General features: G+C 42.5%; 1 protein-coding gene across 5 annotated transcripts in view; it reads right to left on the bottom strand.

Moving 5' to 3' along the window:
* Nucleotides 1-310: 310 nt before the first annotated feature.
* The window catches only part of APC (APC regulator of Wnt signaling pathway), a 102,385-nt gene continuing 81,496 nt past the window's right edge, over nt 311-21,199 (bottom strand). For 3 of the 5 annotated variants that reach the window (XM_083151660.1, XM_083151662.1, XM_083151658.1), the window contains 9 exons: nt 20,945-21,064; nt 18,768-18,866; nt 14,043-14,421; nt 11,663-11,758; nt 11,007-11,146; nt 10,715-10,792; nt 7,594-7,710; nt 7,127-7,341; nt 311-6,821 (listed from right to left, as the gene is read on the bottom strand). In XM_083151660.1, the coding sequence (XP_083007786.1) occupies nt 356-6,821; nt 7,127-7,341; nt 7,594-7,710; nt 10,715-10,792; nt 11,007-11,146; nt 11,663-11,758; nt 14,043-14,421; nt 18,768-18,866; nt 20,945-21,064 (7,710 nt within the window). In that variant the 3' untranslated portion in view covers nt 311-355. The remainder of the gene's footprint in view (nt 6,822-7,126; nt 7,342-7,593; nt 7,711-10,714; nt 10,793-11,006; nt 11,147-11,662; nt 11,759-14,042; nt 14,422-18,767; nt 18,867-20,944; nt 21,065-21,199) is intronic. The other 2 variants (XM_083151663.1, XM_083151661.1) reach the window with 1 other exon arrangement.

Consider the following 21,199-nt stretch of genomic DNA (forward strand, 5'->3'; position numbering starts at 1 on the left):
TTATCTGTATTATTTATTATTGGAATTCATTTTTTTTTTATCAGTTAATGAGACAATTAAGTCCTTTTCAGGGCCAAAACAGCTGGGGTGCTTTAGAAGATCGAAAGATCAAAATGATAAAAAAAAAAAATCTATAAATATCCTAATTCTCGGTGTCAGTATCTTACAGTAAATAAAATTAAAAAACAAAAAAAAACAAAACAATGTTTTAGGAATTATGGCTTCCTGAACAACCCTTATAAAAAAATCAAAGATATTTACAGACTTTGTTATATTTTTGTCTTTGAACAATATACATGGACAGCTAAAAAATAATGCATCAGAATTTTATTTCAAATAACAGCTAAGTGCCTTCTCACACAGAAGTCACCAGATAAGACCCAGAATGTCTTTTGGGGCTTTGAGATCCACTAGAGTCTGTGCCTTCACTTTTTGAGTTTTTTTTCTTTGTAGTCACTGGTGTTGGGATCTGGGATGGTCGAGATGTGCTACCGTCTCCATTGCTTTTCCTGGGACTAGGGTTATAGTTAAATGGAGTAACGCGTACTGCAACAGTCCCACTTGGTGAGCTGTGTTTGCTTGAACTGCTTGAGCTAAATGGTGTACGCTCGGAGACAGAATTTTCACTTGTCTCTTGCCCTGTAGGCTGAATGTTAATTACAGGTTTTGGGTCTGTCCCCTTAATATCCACACCTTCCACTTTAATAAATGATTTCTGCCTATTTTCCAAGGAATTCCCATTCCCTGAATTATGCCTTCCATGGGAATCCTCGGCTACCTCATCTAGATCCCCCTGCTCTGAGATATTGTCAATAACTGGGGGAGAATTCCCTGTAGGGGACTTGCCTGATCTAGGGTTATTTATTGGGCAGTCCTCAATTCTTACCCATACATCCTCTGTTTTGGAGACAGCTGGTGCCATCTGGTATACTGTTTTAGATTCTAGTGAGTTGCAAGAGTCAGCAAGGGTGTTTGAAGTTCTGTCAATTGTCGTCTCAAGGGTTTCATTCTCCCTTATTTTTCTCCAAGTTCCTTTTGCAGATGGTGGACCATCCGGGTTAGATATTGACCCTGGGATGAAGCATGCTGGCTGCTTTTCATCTTCACTCTTTGCTTTCTCACTAGATTCAGAAGAAGCAGACAAAATTGATGATGAACTCCCAGTTCTTCGCCAAGTACTAACACGAGGAAGTGAAGATGAGTGTTTACTGTGCTCACGTTTCCAAGTGCCAGATCGTGTAATCGGAAGCCTGGATGGGGACTCTGAATGTGACCGACTTATGTCATGCCGCTTTCTCAAGTCAACATGTTCAGATGGTGGATTCATATTTGGAGGCATTTTTCTCCATCCACCAGTTTGTACAGCATGAGTTGATAAAGACATTTCAGGAAGAGATGGGCTTAAAACCGGTGTCTGACTCTGAGATCGTGTTGGAGAATCTGCTCTTGATGAAGAAGACAAGGATTCAAATGAGGCAGACTCTTCTAATTTTCTCCTTAATGTAGGACTAGGTGCTTCCTTAATAAAAGTAGACTGACGTACTAATACAGGTCTCTCTGATCTATCTGATTCACTTCCACTAGATTTTGTTGAAGACATTCTAGCGAGCTCTACTTTCTTACTTGATCCAGTGCTCACATTTTGGTTTAAACCTTTTGAAGCAGACTCACTTCTTGGAATACCACTAGGTGTTTTAGGAAGATTGGGTTGCTTGTTCAGGTTCTGCTGACTTAACTGCCTACCTGGAGATGTATAGGACATTCTTCCTGAACCAGAGGACTTTGTGGAGTTGGTGCTAGGGGAAGATGTCCTTGGCAACTGAGAGAATTTGTTCGGTGGACTTATTCCATTTTTGCCAGGTGAAATAGAGCTTCGACCAGGGGACTGCATAGGTCTACTTAATGGTTGTGAAGGCGGCCTAGAAGGAGTAGCGTCTCTTGATCCAGATCTAGAAGGTACTTTACTTGACCCTACTGGTGCAGCAGCCTGCCTGTTATTGTAAAATGGCTCTGATTTTAAAGTTTTTTGTCCTCTAGGAGAACTAGTTGAGTTGTCACTGGAACCTTTAGGTGGTGTATTTTTTGAAACAGGAACTTTCTTTAAAACAGGGCTAGTGCTTGGAGAACTTGCCCGGACTCCAGGAATATGGATCATTGTTCTACCACGAGAGATTGATGGCATATTTGCTTGTACTGGTTGTTTACACTGACTTGAAAAATCAGAGCTGGAACGAGACTTTCCTGTTATCATACTTTTATACACTTTCTTTCCCCCTTTTACACTTTTAGGCTCTTCATCATTTTTCTTGTTTTGTATTGAACTCTTCTCTCCAGGCTTTACAATTCTTGGACCTTTGTTTATTGGGATGGCCTTTTCTTCCTTATCTGATGTCAGATGAAAAGGAGAGCCCAATGAAATCCCTGATTTTAGCGAAAGAATTGAATCAGAATCAGATGAACCTTGTCGTGATAATGGAACTGCAGCAGCTGCTTGATGTATTCGACTGACAATCGAATTGGCACCTTCTTGAATTGCTTTCCAATCAAAGTTTTCTGAATCTGGGGAAAATTCGTTTTCAGAATCAGAACTTCGGATCTCTCTCAGATCTAGTGTAAGATCAGGTTCCTCCTCAGCAAGAATTCCACCAGCGACTTTCTCACTTTTGGCTTTTGAGGGCTTTTTCTTCTTTGGCATAGCAGAACTTATACATTCCTGTAGCAAATCATCCTCAGAGTCAATGCTTAAAGAACTTAGAGAACTGTTCCTAGAAAAACAAACTGGGGTATCTTCAACATGAAATGACTTTGGTGCATAACCTGAAGTTTGAGGTCTGCGTAATGCTGTCTGGGAGTCGGAAGGTTCATTTTCTTTTGTTGACTCAACTTCTTTGTTATTGTTTTCTTGGTCAATGTCACTTAATGAACTGAGAGATGAATTGCGAGAAAAACAAACCGGTGTGTTTTCAATTGCGAAATTCTGCATTTTTTCATCAGATGCTCCTCCTCTGTCTTGGACTTTGGATGCTGGTGGAAATGAAGCTTGTTTTTGGACCAAAGATTTAGAAGAACCCCTGCTTGCTGAATTCTTTTGAGCTTGCTGCCCAGGTGACTGGTTTGCAGAAGAATGATTCTTATCTGTTCTTGAGTCTGTTTCCTTTGTTTCTTTTTCTTTCCGCAGCTCTTCCTTTTCTCTAGAAAGGTCAACATCATCTTCGTCAAAGTCTAAAGAACTCAGTGAATCATTCCTTGAAAAACAATAGGGTGTGCCCTCAATTGGAGTATAGTGATGAGGGGAATCGAAAGCAAAGCTTCCTTTTACACGTTCTTCATTATTGGGAATTTTATCATTAGTCTCTTTTAAGTTTTTAACATTTTGCTTTCTCGGGTCACCATAGGGCTTTTCATGTCCTAGACTCATTTTTGAATCAGTGTTTTTCTTTTGACGTCCATTTGGTTGTGGCACAGGTTTTAGTGGAGAGTTTGGTTTCTTTTCGCTTTCTTGTGAATTTTTATTATCTTGAGGTGCAGTTGTGTTATTAACTTGATCCATGATCTTTTTGACTCTATAGGGCTTGTGGCTTTTTCCTTTGGGCATTGCAGAATGTATGCACTCTGCAAGAATATCACCTTCCTCTGATTTATCTTCGTCTAGTCCAGCTGCAACTGCAGTAGAGTTTTTACCTGCATCTGCATCATCTGTACTCCTCCCCTCAGTAGGAATTGCATCCCTCTTTTCAAACTCCGAAAAAACGGGTACATTTGCATGATCATTATTTGCCAATTCATTTGGTGGTGATTCTATGGTGAGATCACTAAGGGATGTCGCTGTGGAAAAGTTTATTGGTGTGCCTTCTACACAATACACTTTAGGCATATCATCTGTATGGTTGAAACTAACATGCTTTTGAGCCTGTAGTTTAGTTTGAAGAGAAAGGGGTTTATACACTGGTAGCTGGCTTGGTTTTCTTGCAGTAGGAGGTGCTGATTTAGAAACAGTTGGTTGGGAAGCTTTCTTGGTTTTCCTTGAGGATTTTGTAGGCATAGCGGATATTATGCATTCCTCTAATATGTCAATATCATCATCTGTATCATCCAGTATGTCTTTCTCTGGTTCTGATTGTTTCTCTTCTTTTTTCTCGTGATGGTCAGTCGATTCTTTGGACTTGTCTGACTCTGCTTCATTACCTTGATCATTTTCAAATACTGGAGGCATAATTTTAAGTTCTACATCTTTTGGAATATATGGCTCATCCAGGCTAAGTGCACTGAGGCTTGAAGCACATGAAAACCCATCTGGTGTGGTCTCTGTTGCAAAATGCAATAAGGTATCCACTTCCTGAAGCACTTGAACTCTTTGAACAGCTGCATGTACAGCAGTCTGTTTGGTCACAGAGTCCCTTTCTTCAGCATTACTTCTTATTTTAGGTTTATTTCCATCTCTTTTATCTTGCACTGCCTGAGAAGGAGGTGGTGTTTTACATCGGCTTGGTGGCATGGTTTGCCCTGGACTATCAGGGAGATCACTAGGACTAATAATACCGCTAACCATACCACTGCATGGCTCACTTTGCACAGAGCTGGCAATTGAATGACTTTCAAAACTATCCAATGAGCTAACGGAAGTACACCTGCTGAACATTAAAGGAGTTTCCTGGACATAATGTTCTGGAGGACTTTTAGGGGTCTGAGCTCCACTTTTCGAGGGTGATTTAGCACCTGAAGAAAACTCAACAGATTTATGCCTTGAAGCATCAGAGGGAGATAAGGTAGAAGTTGGTAACCTGCTTGTTTTGCTACGTATATGATGTGGTGCTGTACGAGATTCGCTAGATGCACTTTCTTTTGAGGTAGCATCTCTGCTTCCTTTAAGTTCAGTAATTTGAAGTGTGTTATTCCCACCTGCTCCTTGAGCACCTCTTTCACGCCCTTCAATTTCATCCTCAGCTGAAGACAAGGACGACAGAGAACTGCATCTTGAAAAACATATAGGTGTATCTTCAACACAATAGGTTTGTATAGTTTCTTGGTTAATTGAAGATGACTTACTTGAGCTCTGTTTTTGTCTATTTTGACCACTTCGGGATTGAGCGGAATTAGGGTGAAGTTGACTTTGTCTACTTGTGTTTGGTGATGGGCTAGGCGTATTATTGCTGGATGACGCATTATCTTTCTTTGATCGTTGTTTAGAAGAATTCTTTGAAAAAGAGAATGAAGGTTTCTGTGTTGATGGTGCAACATCAGGTGGATACTTTCGACTGTAATCAATAGGCTGCTCAACGTGGTGTTCCTCTTGATTATAAGTTGTGATATTGAAGTTTACTTGCTGATCATCTTCCTCCTCTTGCTGTTCTTCCTCAGAATATCGTTCACTGAAATTTGTTGTCTTGTCGTCATCATAGACTTCAACCTGACAATGAGGTTTATTGGCCTTCTGACTTATTCCAGCATTTGAATTTGCTCGAGTCTGATCTCCTTGAGTGTTTGGAGTTCTTCCCCTGAATGGTGAATTGTTTTCGGTCGGTACAAAATGTGGGGAGAATTTTTTGTGTTTCTCGTCTTTGCTTTCAGTGAAGGCAGTATAAGAGCTTTTCGGATTTCTGGCCTGCCTTTGTTCATTTTGTTTCATTTCATTATCTATTATGTGTTTGGGTCTGGCCCATCTATCATTTTGAGTTGGGCTTTGCCGGCCAGAATTCAATTGTTCATCTGAATATTTCAAGCTATAATTTATTGGCGTGTCTAGTTCAGTGTCATTATCATCCATGTGATTAGCACTGTGTATTTTATGAGCTAGACCTGCTGGATACTGTCCGTAACTGCAAAATTTACTCTCATCATCTTCAGAGTAGGACTCAACAGAAGGTTTTACTTGACCACGTTTTCCATAGCCATCAGTACTGCTAACGCTGTTCAAGCTATCATTTGATGACATTTTATACTCCATTTTCATATACGATACAGGGCATGCTCTGTTGGAAACCTCTCCTTTGGTGAAATTGTAGGAATTTGTGTGGGAATGGTTAGAAGTAGTCTTTCTAGAAGTCCTTTCATCGGACGTGTTGTGCATTTCTGAAGACCCAGAATTTCGGTCTTCCTGAGCTAGGTGAATGCCCGATACCTCATCCATAACTTTACCAATCTGAGCAGTAGTTGAAAGTTGTAACCCAATCCGTTTGGATGAGCTTCCATCACTGGAAGAATGGTAATTATTTATTCCTGTCCGTTCCCTGTCCTTTTCTGTCCTGTTACCATCGCCAGCTTGCCTAGAAGATGGTGCTGGCAACACAGTTGTGTTCATATATGGAGAAAGGACAGTTAAATTGTTAGGGCTAAAGTTGTCTGACCGGCAAACTGAATCATCATGTCTACTGGAGTCCAGAACATAGTCACCGTACACATTTTGCTTATGTCTTTGCTTATTGCGATGAGAGGTTTTGGGACTTAAATTATCAATGTTGTCAAAAGTTTCAGACAAATGCTGTGCATCAAGTTCTGCTTCTAATGCTTTCTGCTTCCGAACATGAAGAGAAGGGACACTGGAGCCTGGAGACATGATATTGGTGTCTTTATATTTGGCAGGCCGGTTTGCCATTAAATTCCTTAAGGCTGCTGCACTGCCCATTGCTATCATTTTGTGCTTTGAATGGATAAGGTTTTTGAGCATGCTGACAGCACCCATGTCCCAGAGAGCTTCCTGATCTTTTGAGTTGCGTGCAGATAAATTCCACAAGGTCCCACAAGCATTACTGACAATGGTCAAGCTGTGCGATTTTAAGTGCTGTAATAACGTCTGTAGGCAATTGTTCTCTCTTAGGATTTGCCTGCAATGAAAGAAAAGAAAATATAAAGTAACAAGATAAAAAATGTTCATATTTCTATAAAACTTAGGGAAGAAATGTTGATTCATAAATATTTGTGCAACATTATAAATACATGACTTTATAGAGAAAACATCTGAGACGGGATGGAAAGCACCCCCTTAACCCCCCCCCCCTCCCCCCTTTTTAGTGCCAAACCTTCCCTCCCCGCAGACTAACCTTAACAATCCCTTAACCCTTCCCCCTGCAGCCCAAACCTAACCCACCCACTTTAGAGCCTAAAACTACCCACAGCATTAATTACAAACCTGTGGTCTTCATTAGTGGCAATTAAACTGGACACATTGCGCAGTATTCCGCCTCCACTCTCAATAATGGCCAAAGTATTGGTTTGGCTTCGGTAAGTCAATGTGCCTACTAAGAAAGCCAAGGCCCCGTCCACAGAACATATGTCTGCTTTGTTCTCTGTGCAATGAGCTGACAGGTTCCATAAGGCACTCAGTACACTCTTCAATGTAGACTCCTGGAGAAGTGGAAAAACAAAAAACACGTTAATTTTAAAAACTGTACATACTACAGATCTCTTAAGTGCCAGCCCAACCTCTGACTCGACCCAATGTCGCATGCGATGCATAGCATATGAAAGGACCGCACGAGATGTATCACATGCGATCCTGCCTGGGCGGCTCAGGGATGGCCTTACACTGCTGTGATGCATCACTAATGAATAGGAATACTGCTCTGGAATTTGCAAAAGATGAAAGCCCAAATTTACCTTCTTCACTTGAAGTGCACATTCTGTTAGTGCTTTCACACTGCCAACTTCACGAAGGGTTTTCTTACTATTGACATCTGCTCTCCAGGACAGATTCCTGAGCACACTTGCAATGACCTGCAACACACAAGAACAGACAGCCTGAACTCTGCTCCCATCTACTTTTTCATTCACAGGATACCCTGACTTGTATTTTGCTGCTAATTATATTTAGATTATAAATATTTGTTCTAATGGCCGATTGCTCTTCAGCGCTGGGTGGCTGCAGTCATTAAGAACTCAAGATACAAGATCTATAAAAAAGTGCATAACAACTATTAATAACATAACGATTACTGGTGGCAAAAGGAGGGACTTCTATAAAAAAAAAAAAAATGGTACTCTTTACCTAGCACGGCGCCCACGATTTTGATCGTGGGCATCGCAGGTAAAAAAAATCGCGGGCATCGCGGCCATTGAATGCACTAAAAATCGGGTGCGACGCCACCGACTCGATGCCCGCGATTTCCCATAGGGAACAATGTTACATTTCTCAATTGACCCGATTTTACTGTTCAATGCCTCAATTGACACGATTTTCCATAGGAAACAATGTTAAATGGCCCACAGAGGCCAAATAGGCACCCTGAAGTGTGAAATGTCCCCCACAATTGGTAACGCCACCCCACGATCAACGTCAACCCGAAGCGTGGCGAGCGCAGCGACCCCGCGAGGGGCGGCGGTACGCGTCCTACGACCTTTTCATACCCCCACTATCCACGTCGGCGTGGAGTTGAGAATAGAATAGTGTGGCGAGCGTAGCGAGCCACCGAGCCCGAAGCGTGGTGAGCGCAGCGAGCCCCGCGAGGGGACGCGGATACCTTCACAGGTAAACGCGTCCGTTCGCGGGCTTCACAGGTATCCGCGTCCGCTCGCCACGCTTCAGTCTCGGTGGCTCGCCACACTATTCTATTCTCAACTCCACGCCGACGTGGATAGTGGGGGTATGAAAAGGTCGTAGGACGCGTACCGCTGCGCTCGCCACGCTTCGGGTTCACGCTGATCGTGGGGTGGCGTTAACAATTGTGGGGGCCATTTCACACTTCAGGGTGGCTATTTGGCCTCTGTGGGCCATTTAACATTGTTTCCTATGGAAAAATCGGGTCAATTGAGAAATTTAACATTGTTTCCTATGGGAAATCGCGGGCATCGCGTCGGTCGCGTCGCACCCGATTTTTTAGTGCATTCAATGCCCGCGATGGGCGCCGTGCTAGGTAAAGAGTACCAAAAAAAAATCTAAATTAAAAAACAAAATCTAAATAAAAATCAGCTGCTCCTGATTGTAAGCCATCCTATTCTCAAGTCTCACCTACTGTAACCATTGTGATTGATTGTGTGCGAGTTTACTACCTCCAAGCTTATCTGGAAAGGTTTGCCTCGATCTGCACCCCTTATGACCCCTCTGCTCATTTTCTTTTCATTCAATTTTGAATACCAAGGTATCTCTTACATAGTTTGTGATGTGCTTGGCCCATTGGCTATGGACTATGCGCTATATTTATTGATGCTTCCCCCATTTCTCTTATTGGTCATCCTTATCCCTTCCTTCCCTATTATGTTGTCAAGTTTATTGTTCAATCATTGTCCCTGTGTTGATGTCTATGCGAGTCCACTTACTTTTTGTGCATATACATCTGTGATCGGTCAGCTATGTCTGCAATTCAGTGATTTGAGACTCACTATAAAGTGGTCTCCCACTTGTATAGATGCCCATAAACATTAGCTAAACTGTTCCATGCTGTGTCTAATAGTTTGCTGCAATTCAGCTGAAGGCCCTAGCTAGGACATATTTGGTGTGACTGTAGAGCTCTATGCCTCTACCGGGAGAAAGTTATTTATCTTTTAGCGTTCGTTTTCGGTCGTGCAGCTCCATTAAGCCATGTACACATGAGGCGATTTCACCAGGCGGGTATGGTTCATATGGTCGACCTAAAGATGGTCGACAGTCATTAGGTTGACATGGGTCTAGGTCAATATGTGACTAGGCCGACACAAGCATTATGTCTACATGGTCTAGGTCGACAGTCAAAAGGTCGACATGGGTTTTTCGCAGATTTTTTACCCGAATGTCGACACAGTTCACATGGACACAGGATAAGGTGCACCACTGCACTCAACATACTTCGGGTACGATGCCTAGTTGCGCTCGGCACACTATTTTATTCTTCCGCCACGCGCAAGTGGATGGCAGGGCATGAAATACCGCCTGTCGGCTCAAAAAACAGTGAAAAACCCCACGTCGACCCTTTGACTAGTCAAAATCGCCTAGGTGGTTAGCAAATGTTGCACCATGTGTACACTGCAGGCGGTAGCGATGTGCTGCTATTGCCCGGCAATATAGACAGTGCAGTCAAGTCAATTTTGACTAGCCACACGTATTTGTGTATTTGGCCTATAGCTAAATACACACAGTAAAAAACTCACATTGCACTAAGCCAAAATCGCTTAGTGCACCCCTTTAGATCCTTCCTTCTGGCTTTTAAATTTACACCCAGGGCCATTTAAGACTCACAAAAAATCTCTACTCAAATTTTTTAACAGTGTGGCAAAAGCGGTTATACAATTTTGCTGGAAGTTGTGGCACCACCTTCTCTGAAGGAATGGTTTGCTAGGATAGACCGTTATAAGGATATGGAAGATCTACGAGAACTTAGTGTCACTTGGCTCGAGTTTATATCTTCTGCCAATTATAAAACTACTTTAACCTGAAAACTTAACATTCTAGGTAGAATACTCCCGATTCCCCTCATAGTCTTGCCTTCTCCGTTCTTCCTGTCATTTTATGGTTTGTCTTTTTTGATCCCTGTGTTTTTTGCCCTTTTTTGTGCCTGTTGTGGCCTTTGTTTATTGAATACAATTTCATTGGCATTTATCTGTAATTAAGAGAACTACTTTACTGGTACTTTTGTTTATTTGTCCTTTGGATATGGTCAGCCTACTAGTAACTTGCACAAAAAAAAAAGGTATATATATATATATATATATATATATAATATATTATAGTGGGTATAGGATCTCTATATTATATGTATATAAACACACACACACACAAATTAACATAATGTGGTCACTTAAGTGTTACCTGTTGTAAATCTTCACTTTCTGATTTTAGCTGGGCTACAAGGGCTCGCATACAGCTTTTCATGGAACACAGCGTGGCCTACACAGCGGACAGAAAAAGAAATGCAAAACAAAAGTTATCATGTGCCTTTAACGTGTACAATGACCAAGGATCTCACAAGATTTCCCATTTCTCATCATTTATATGGGAGCGAGAGGCATTTTACTTGGGAATTCTATTTTAAATGACTAAATTGCTGAATGAATTGCAGTAAGAGATTCAAAGCTACTAAGAGACCATAAACAAACCTTACCTTGTTGGCAACATCTCCAAATGTCAGATTAGTCAATGCCATGCCAGCATACCGCCGTAAGGTGACCATATAGTGGTCCTTAATCAGTCCATACATTTCACAATCCACTTGCAAGAGCTCTGCAATAGCCTGCAAACCACCTTTTAGGGAAAAAAAGAATTAATGAATAAAAACGGAACTGGTAGGTGGGGGGAGATATTCGTGTCATTTTCTAATTCACAGGTATGGCCTTATCTACAATATGGTATTCAATTCTGGAAGCCATATCTCCAGAAGCATGTACATTACACTAAATGGTGCACAATCTACAGCACTGGACATACCTGGGGAGACTAAAATAAACTTTCAAATAAGTAAGCGACCACACCCCCATGTGTACGGTCTCCTTTTTATCAGAGACCATCGCCGGTCACTGATGAACATGGGACACTGAGCAATGTATTGCTCCGTGTGTATTGGAGCTTTAGGGACATCCTAACAAAGCAATAAAGATCAAACTGGATTGAGGCTACCAAGAGGTAAAGAAAAGGGCAAACTAGATGTGGTAAGTGGTTCTTCCCTACTGTCAAATTCTAAGTTTCTATGAAAGTTGGTAAATAAATATCCATGCAGAAAAAACATCGCCATTCCACAAGATGCCGTGTATGTTCTCTTACCAAGCTCATTCATTGCATGCCGGTGTTCTTCATCAAAGGAAAGCTTCATCAGAACACACACTGCAGGACAGATCTGGTGTTCCACAGGTGCCGGCACTGAAAGTAATAAATACCTTATTGCAACACAAACAATTACCATACTAATATATTTCCTCATTCTGCCATCTGAAATACTTCAAAGTACTAGTCAGGAATAGATGTTAGCTTACAGTTTTCAATGTCTGTAGGTGACAGCTGCATTTTACGTATAAAAAGAACTGCATCAAGCTGGTGCCACCGGAACAGAAAAAAAACAACAACACAGTAAGCGTCTACAGTGTCCTTAAAAAAAAGTTATTTTTAAAAAAGTAACCCTTTGAGTGCCAACCTCTCCGAGAGATTCACAAAATATCTGCTAAAATGCCAGCATCGCTCAAATTTGTTATTTAAATAAAAAATGGGTACTTATGTAGTATCTGGGCGTCCGATTTAGAAATCGGATCGCATCGCATGCGACCAAATCGTATGCGATGCGATGGTCAAGATTTTTCCATAGGATTCAATGTTAAAATGGTCTGAGTCCATTTTAACATAGAATTCAATGGGAAAAAGGGGTCCTTTTCCCACTATCCAAGTGGGCATGGAGTTGGATATAAACCAGTGGCGAGCCACCGAGCCCGAAGTGTGGGGAGCCCCGCGAGGGGACACAGAATACTTTTTAAGAAATATGCGTGGGCTCGGTGGCTCGCCACGCTATATAAAATCAACTCTATGCCCACTTGGATAGTGGGGAAATGAACAGGACCTTCTTAACATTGAATCCTATGCAAAATCGCATCGCATCTGATTGTATGCCTTAAGGCAGGGTTCGCCAACCCGTCGCTCGCGAGCGACGGGTAGCTCGCCGGGACTTTTCCAGTAGCTCGGGGCTGTTTAAGTGACCTCCTGCCGCGTAGCGGTACCTTGCTTGACAGCAGGAGGTCAGAAAGTGTTTTAATGCTGCTTTTGTGGTCCTGACGTGGCGGAAGTGACCTCCTGCCGCGTAGCGTTTCCATCCTCACTTGGCGGCAGGAGGTCTGAAAGTGACTTCTTGCCGCGTCCTCCTGACGTCCCCAGCGCACTTTCTCATCGACGCCACAGCCTCTGCTCAGCGTGATTGATGTTGCAGCCTCTGCTCCGGTCCTGCGCCACAGCCTCTGCTCAGACTTACATTAGGTAAAAAAAAAATGAAAACTGTGTGCGCACAGTGTGTGGGGCATATGTATTATGGAGCATCACAGTGGGGCATATGTATTATGGAGCATAACAGTGGGGCATATGTATTATGGAGCATCACAGTGGGGCATATGTATAATGGAGCATCACAGTGTGGCATATGTATAATGGAGCATCACAGTGGGGCATATGTATTATGGAGCATCAAAGTGTGGCATATGTATTATGGAGCATCACAGTGGGGCATATGTATAATGGAGCATCACAGTGGGGCATATGTATAATGGGCATCACGATGTGGGGCATATGTATAATGGACATCATGTGTGTGGCATATGTTTAATTCAGCGTCACGCTGCGGGACGTTTGCATAATGGAGCGTCACGTTGTGGGGCATATGTACTGTATAATGGGCATATGTATAATGGGCATCGTGTGTTGCATATGTATAATGGAGCATCACAGTGCGGGGCATATGTATAATGGGCATCACAGTGTGTGGCATAGGTATAATGGGCATCACAGACTGCACTATTGGGGTCATGTGTATCTGGCACTGTACTATTGGGGACATATGTGTATCACATCTCCATTTTCCATGGCCGCACCACATGTGGCTACAGCTCTTAGAGAGCTGACCATGCCCTCATATTGGAAAAAATGGGGTATGTAGCCTCGCAGGAGTTCCACGGTAGTAGGTGAACCCTCTAATTTTGGGCGCGTGCCTTCGGCACGCGCAGATGTCTCCTCTGCCTCGTGTTGGGAGGTATGTTTGTGACATATTGGACATTGCAGTGTGTGGCATAAGGTTCAGGGGCATTACGGTGTGTGGCATAAGGTGTCAGGGGCATTTTTTTGGATATTCTGCAGATTTTAAAAAAAATTTAAATTTAGTAGCTCTTCGGGCGGTTTATTTTGTCGCGAGTAGCTCCCACCCCGAAAAAGGTTGGAGACCACTGCCTTAAGGTAAGGCATACAATCACAAAATCGGCAGCCCAGATACTACATAAGTACCAAAAAATGTTTTGTAAAAAAAGAAATTTCCTATATAAGGGGAACATTACAGGTCCTTATGAATACAAATGTTTGGCAATTTTCACACCTATTGTGACAAAGTCCCTTGGCACTCAAAGGTTTAAACTGTGGGAACATTAAGATGCAATGTGTGTGTTTTGATCCTACGTACTTGGATTTTTATCCTGGTCCATTCCTTGCTCGTGTGCCTCTTGCCATTCCCAGCAAGTTTCGCAGTAAGCCCGGATCTGTTCCAAGAGGTGCAGGACTCTGATTTCTCGCCTTCCCCTCTTGTCATCAGGCTGAGAGTGAATGATGTTATGAAGGGCTGCACTAGCGCGTGCACGAGCTTCCTTACTTCCCCGGGAGTTCCCCAGCAGCACAGAGTCTTTATCATTGCCATGTAGTAGCTGGATGAGGAGAGGAAGGCATCCAGATTGCCGCATAGCTATACAACTATCCTGGGAGCTTGACATGGCTAGTAGCGTACGGGACATATCATCCTTGTCATGGGTACCAAGCATAGACAGAAGGGAATATACCATTTCCACCTGAAAATATTAGATTTTAGCTATTAAATTAGGTTTACACAAACAGAAAATATTGGCTTTTCTAATGGACAGAAGGGAGAAGCAATTCTGATTAATTCTCAAGTTCATTAAACAGTCTGCACACTAAGGAACATACTATATGTGTTTCTTTACCCACAGTTCCAATTTATACTTTATTCCTATATTTTGATTGATTTCAAAGATGTTTATATTGTGATTTTAAAAATATGATCATTATATTAGTGTGACATTTTTGCCACCCTTTTTGATTATTATTAATAACATTTGTTTAATAAAAGAGTCCATGATTCTGCCTTTTAGACTGGGAGTGTTTTAACTAGCGCAATACCAACCTATTCCTGTAATATTATGAAATGCTGCACAAGCCTAAGCACACGCTTCCTGACTTTCCCCGGGTTTTCAGACCTTAATGGCATGTCGACCTATTAACTGTCAAACTAAGTCAACATGGTGAGATGGTCAATACTACAACGGTCAACACAGTAAATGATCAACATGGTTTTTAAGGTTGTATAGAACTTTTTCATAGATTACCATCCAGGTAGAGAACACTTGGGATCGGTAACCTGTAGTGAGGGCAGTGATAGTGGAGCGAGCCATTTGAGGGTAACATGGAACACAAGAGCTCCATGTGCTAAATATAGGAATTTGGTACTCACCGATAATTCCATCTCTCCAATTCCACAGGGAACACTGCAGTCTACATACATTGAAATAGAGTGGTGATAGGAGTCAGCACTTAAAAATTCTTAGTGTGGCAAGCTCCTCCCCCTCTACCCCTCCTAGACCTCAGTCTTAGAAAACTGTGCCCAAGCGGAGAAGATAGACCAGGGAATCTCCAGAGAAGAAGGAGCAGGAGAAGACTGTACAGGAACAAGCTAGAAGTAGCATAGAGTCACAACACCCAAGGCATTCAGGACACAACAGAAAGAGCAACGCTGGGCAGGCGTGCAGTGTCCTTTGTGGAATCGGAGAAATGGAATTATCGGTGAGTACCAAATTCCTGTTTTCTCCTTCATCCACACCAAGGGACACTGCAGCCTTCATACATTGGGGACATCCCGTAGCTACCCACACTGGCGGGAGAGCTCTGAGCATCCTGTTACACCGCTCAGGCAAACCGGGACGAGGAGGCCGCAAAAGGTGTCAAACCTGTAAAATCGTAGACAGGGGTGTGAACGAGACCAACGTCACCATCAAACGAAGACGCTGTAAGTCGGAGGTAAGCGAACTAACCATATTGTAACAGGTCCTCCCTTACAGGAAGATGGGGCAGCGCATCGCCATGGCCCGATGTGTACACAAAAGGCGATTCTGCCTAACCTTCTAGGTGATTTTTACGATGTAGAAGAATCGCCCCCTTGTGTACAGCGAACTTAAAGAAACCCCAAAAGGACTGTCCAGTGACGTTTTTTTGGGGGGCGGTAGCAGCTGAAAGTAAAAAGGTGGACTTACTGCCAGTGGCTTGGGAGATGAGCATGTCAAGCTCAGACCCAAAAAGAGCATTCCCTGTGTAAGGAAGGGACCGTTCTCTGCACCAAATTGCCAAGAACGAAGCCAAATAGTGTGTCTGGCTGTAGTAGCAGATGCTGATATCCCAGAACCTAGGGTCACAATATCACGAGAGGCCTCTTCCAGATAGATTGCGGGTTCTCAAATATGTTTTGCTAAAATAATCCATTGTGACCTAGGGCGGTTTCCTTCAAGACCGTTAGAGAGTTCATCCACCCATTTATCTATTGCCTTGTTGACCCATGAGCAAACAAGGGCAGGTCTTAGGAGCAGTCCTGCAGTGGAATAGACAGACTTGAAAGTAGTCTCTAGACTGCGGGCAGGTGCCTCCTTTAAAGAGACAGCACCCAGGACAAGGAGTGTAGTTTTCTTAGCTAATCCAGACAATGAGGTGTCAGCTGGGGGCAGAGTTTCCCACTTGCGACTGGACTTCGGTGAAAATGGCTAATAAAAAACCCCCAAAATGCTTTGATAGCTGAAATCTTTTGATCTGTCTGCCATACAGTCAATAAAGGACCCTGCAGTTGATGTAAAGCTGGGACGGTAACCGTGGTTTTATTGGATGCACCACTTTTAATATAGACACTGGCGATGAAGGCTCAGGGTCAGTAACATTAAATGTCTAATAATCACACAAGAAAAGAGAGCACAATTGCCACAATTTAAATCTCAAATGTATCACATTAAAAATAATAGTTATTAAAATAAATCATCAATATTGACATAGGTGGGACACAGAATTCCAATATATGGAAACAATATTTCTAATTGTGCACTTTCCTTTTGGAACAATTGAAATGCCACTTAAATAAACAGCTCTCACCAGTAGCGATCACTCCAATATTTCATAAAGCCTCTGTTGCCAAGAATCTTTTATCCAATTTCCCTTTATTAAAGAAAGCAGCACATGTCCTTTAGGTGATGAAAGGGTTAAATTAGGGATTTTTGGTTTGGGCAAGCAGGGCAATCTAATGATCTTAGTTTAATGTGATATTAATAAATATTATCCATTTGAGATTTAAATTGTGGCAATTGCCCTCTATTCTTGTGTGAATATTTCTAGTATCTTCTGAGTGATACACAATCACTCTTGGGAGCAGCATTTGTCATAAATTATAAAAACTTGTATTAATTATCTTTAATTATTTGTGCGCCTGTTTTCACAGTCTGTGTCATTGCGATGTGTGTCTAAATATATCACACATCCACGACAACACATTCAGGGTATCCTACTGAACATTAAATGTCAGTTTAACTGTCCAATTAAGTACATCTATGTCCTGAACATGTACCCTCTAGCTCAGGGCTGGGCAACACCGGCCCTCCAGATGTTGATGAACTACACATCCCAGCATGCCTTGCATCAGTTTCAGCATGGCCACATAGCAAAACTAATGCAAAGCATCCTGGGATGTGTAGTTCACTAACATCTGGAGGGCCGGTGTTGCCCAGCCCTGCTCTAGCTCCTCCTCTAGAGGCTTTTCTGGGTCAAACTCCTGTAGAAATTCCCTTTCCACTGGGACAGATCCTTCATCTTCAAAAGATACATCAAATTGTAATAATGAAGGAATACCCCTATTCTTTATAGAAGGAAGGCCGAGGGCAAGGGAACCGGAAAGAGCGAATAGTTCTAACCATGATGTCAACTGACTTTAGTAGAGCTCTAGCCCATGCTGGCTCAACTGAGCATAATGTGGAGAGATGGCTATGCAAGGCCTCGCTGTCTCAGCAGGACACTTCCTCAGCAGCATGCCCAGGAGGCAGCACAGGGGTCTGACTCACTGTAATATGATCCACAGAGAGCAGCACCTTTAGTATGCTGAGTAAACTGTTCCTTGCGCTGCTTGCTTTTGTCTATCTCACAGCAAGGTCAATCACACTCACACGCCAAGATATAGAAGATGGATAGAGAAATAAGACACTAGGAGGAGAGGAGACACCAAACCCCGAATTGACACCCACAGTTATAATATAGATATAGCTACATATTCATACACCCCACCGCAATACAATACAACTCACTGTCCTGTGATGGAAAGTAAAGCGCGGGGACTGTGTAGGTCAGTGGAGATCGCGCCACGAGCAGAGTTTCTGGAGTCTGTAGTGTAGGTAATGGTGCTGGTCTGTATGGTGACGCCAGCTCTGCAGGGAGGAAGAGTCTGGGTAATAGCGGCCTTACAGACTTCTCTGCCCGGCCAGGATACCACGTGGTGCATGTGCGCCCTTAGCTGAGCCCTGGACCGCTGGTGGTGTGGTATGGGCCGTGGACCAGTAATACGAGCCGCTGCAGCGGGTCCCCGATGCGGAGGCAGCAGTGGCCGGGTCAGAGAGGTACGCCACAGGAGGTGGCAACCTGGCCCTCCCCAGGGGTTCCCATGTCGCAGGCAGACAGTTGGCTTCCTCTGTCTGCCTGTGCTAATTGCATTAGATGAGGCGGTATTTACCTGCTCGCTCGGCAGCGAATATACACAGCCTAGCGAGCAGGTCTGAATCAGGCCCTAAGAGCTGAGTTCTTCAATCACCACTTTATCCCAATGTATGAAGGCTGCAGTGTCCCCTGGTGGATGAAGGAGAAAGTAAAAAATTGGCAACCTATAAAAACTCATGTTGACCTTATGCAAGTCGACCTATTTACAGTCGACCTAAGGAACCTTACCCCTTCCCCGCGAGTATGAATTATAAGCAGATTTTATGCGTAGAAGAGGAGTCATCTTTAAGAAATATTAGCATATACAATACAAGAGTGCAGTGACCACTGCATCCAATATACCGAATAAAAACAACTGTACTGCAGAAGCGTGTACTGCATTTACCTTGGTACCCAGATGACTAGTCAGCCTTCGTGGAACGGAGTAGGTACTGTTAGAGCTCATAACAATGGCAGTGTCATGATCCACTCGCGCTGTTGTGCCCTATAACCAAACAGTGATAACAGGATGTGAACGGAATGCACTTGTGAAAGAAGAACAACAGATACAGTCTTTCCTCACAAGATTTAGGTCTCCCTAGATTAATGGGTGTGTCTTTATTGTAAGGGGAGTCCAAGTAGAATTCTGTCCATTTACAAGACTGAAGGACGATGGTAAATATGTAATAGATACACTATGCTGATCAGCCATAGCAGAGCTGAAGGTAGAATGTAAGCTCTCACGAGCAGGGCCCTCTTCCCTAATGTGATTTTCCTGGTTTAAACCATCTTTGATGACACCAAATCCTGTGGCTTTCTGCCACGCTAATACTTATTCCAGTGTCCTCTGCTGACACATCTATGTGTATGCACCCTGTACTTGTCCTCTGCTGTATCCAACTGTATGTCACTATTTTGCTTATTCGTTTATGTACTTTATAATTGGGTGCCATATAAATAATGAATAATAAAAATAAATTAACTACACTGATCACACAGCCATCTCCTTACATTATCTACATTATATTCATATGGCTAATATCTACAGTATTGTATGGGATTAACATGCTGCATTTAAAGCCACAATTTTAATTTCCTATACATAAAGGCTAAAATAATTAAAAGTTATTTTATACATCATGTTAAGAAATAAAGTACTTTGTTGGAATGACGTATTTCATAGCAACTAGCATGAACCTATAAGGATCTTGATAACTGAATTTGACATATTTTATCTAGAACGGATTCAGAAGAAGTGTCAAATATTGTTATAGCAATTATTATGGAATTTACTACAGTGCAAATTGTGACATGTCTTGCACACATTTTGCCCATTTCTACCATAATGTGGTGTGTCAGCCCTGACTGAAAATAAATCTGTAGTTTTAACTTCTACCCGGAGAGAATTCCTGATACAGGTGATGATGTATGCAGCACTCAGGCAGTGTTTGTGATGACACCCATCTTGCTGCTTATCACGACCACATTAAATATTCACTAGACCAGAACACAGAAGCATACGGCCTCAGTCTCAGGGGTATGGATGGATTATAGCTCTATCCATTAAGTCATCCAGTGATTAACCTTCTGCACCCCTGCAGCACTCAGAATAGGATATTCCCCAGATGTCCCATGAAAGGGCCTGAGCAGCAGCCACTAGCCATCTGGCGCAAAACAGTATTTCAATTAAAAGTGAGGAAAATGTTAGTAGTACATTAGTAACAAAACTCATATTGGATGTATGTGCGAGTTTAGCATGATATTTTATTGACCATGGGATTTACAACACTAAATATGCCAATGTATTTAGGCACAGGTGAAAAAGTAAATCCTCTGGACAAATGCAAACGTATGACAAAATATATAAAGATCTACCTCAGAAGCGCTCTGATACATACTAAAATCCTGAAAAAAAAACATCCAAAACCAGTTGCTGTACTTAGCTGTCCACTATCCTGTGACAATAGGATGGACGGATCTCAGTGACCAGATTTATACAGTAGTCTTGTATAGACCTAATTCAATCAAAGTACGCCTTATTAAAGGGAGTCTCTTTCTTGGCTTGTTAACATCCCCAGCGTGGTTTCTAAATCCCATAATGCTAATATAGTAAAACATTACTCAATGTTACCTCATATTTTAGTAACAAACGTGGTTGAGTGGGGAGGATTATAAATCTGTGGTACTGCTAATATTACTCCAGAAGTGTGATTTGGTTAATCCGGTGACCAGACTGCACATATTGACAGGCATGTTAATCGCCACTCGTGTGCTATTTCTGAGTTCAATGCTGCGACTTAATAATAATTTCTGCAGTGTGACTGAACAAAGAATTCTTAGCAGTTTGACTGTAATACACATTACCCGCTCCGAGCACTACTGAATGGACACTGCAGCATTTGCAGGTCTTACACAAAAAGATGCTTGTGGCTGGTTTACATAGTAATGCTCTCATCTTACATTGGTTTTAGGAGAAAAATGCATGTCATTATGTGTTAGGCATTTACCCCACAGACAAAAGATAACCATTAAAGCATTTTAAATCATACAATAAAAAATGGTTACATATAAAATGCACTGTACATTTTCTTTCACCTGCCCATTTCCAACAGTGCTACCCGAAGCCGTCTCCGAGGTCCCTTGTCCATCAAGAGGCTTTTCTGCGTCCCTACTGCCAGCATCGTTCTTGCTCTGCGGTACTCTCTGTCAATGCAAGGGCAACAGGAGTTACATGGAGAAGGAGACAAAGCAAATCTCTACAACGCGCAGGCTCTCCCAATGTACTGGCTCAGTACCAGTCATAAATCCACTGTACTATGCTTTGTCACATCCTAAAAG

Source organism: Crinia signifera, chromosome 1 (assembly GCF_055691185.1).
Source record: "Crinia signifera chromosome 1, ASM5569118v1, whole genome shotgun sequence".
Lineage (NCBI taxonomy): Eukaryota > Metazoa > Chordata > Amphibia > Anura > Myobatrachidae > Crinia > Crinia signifera.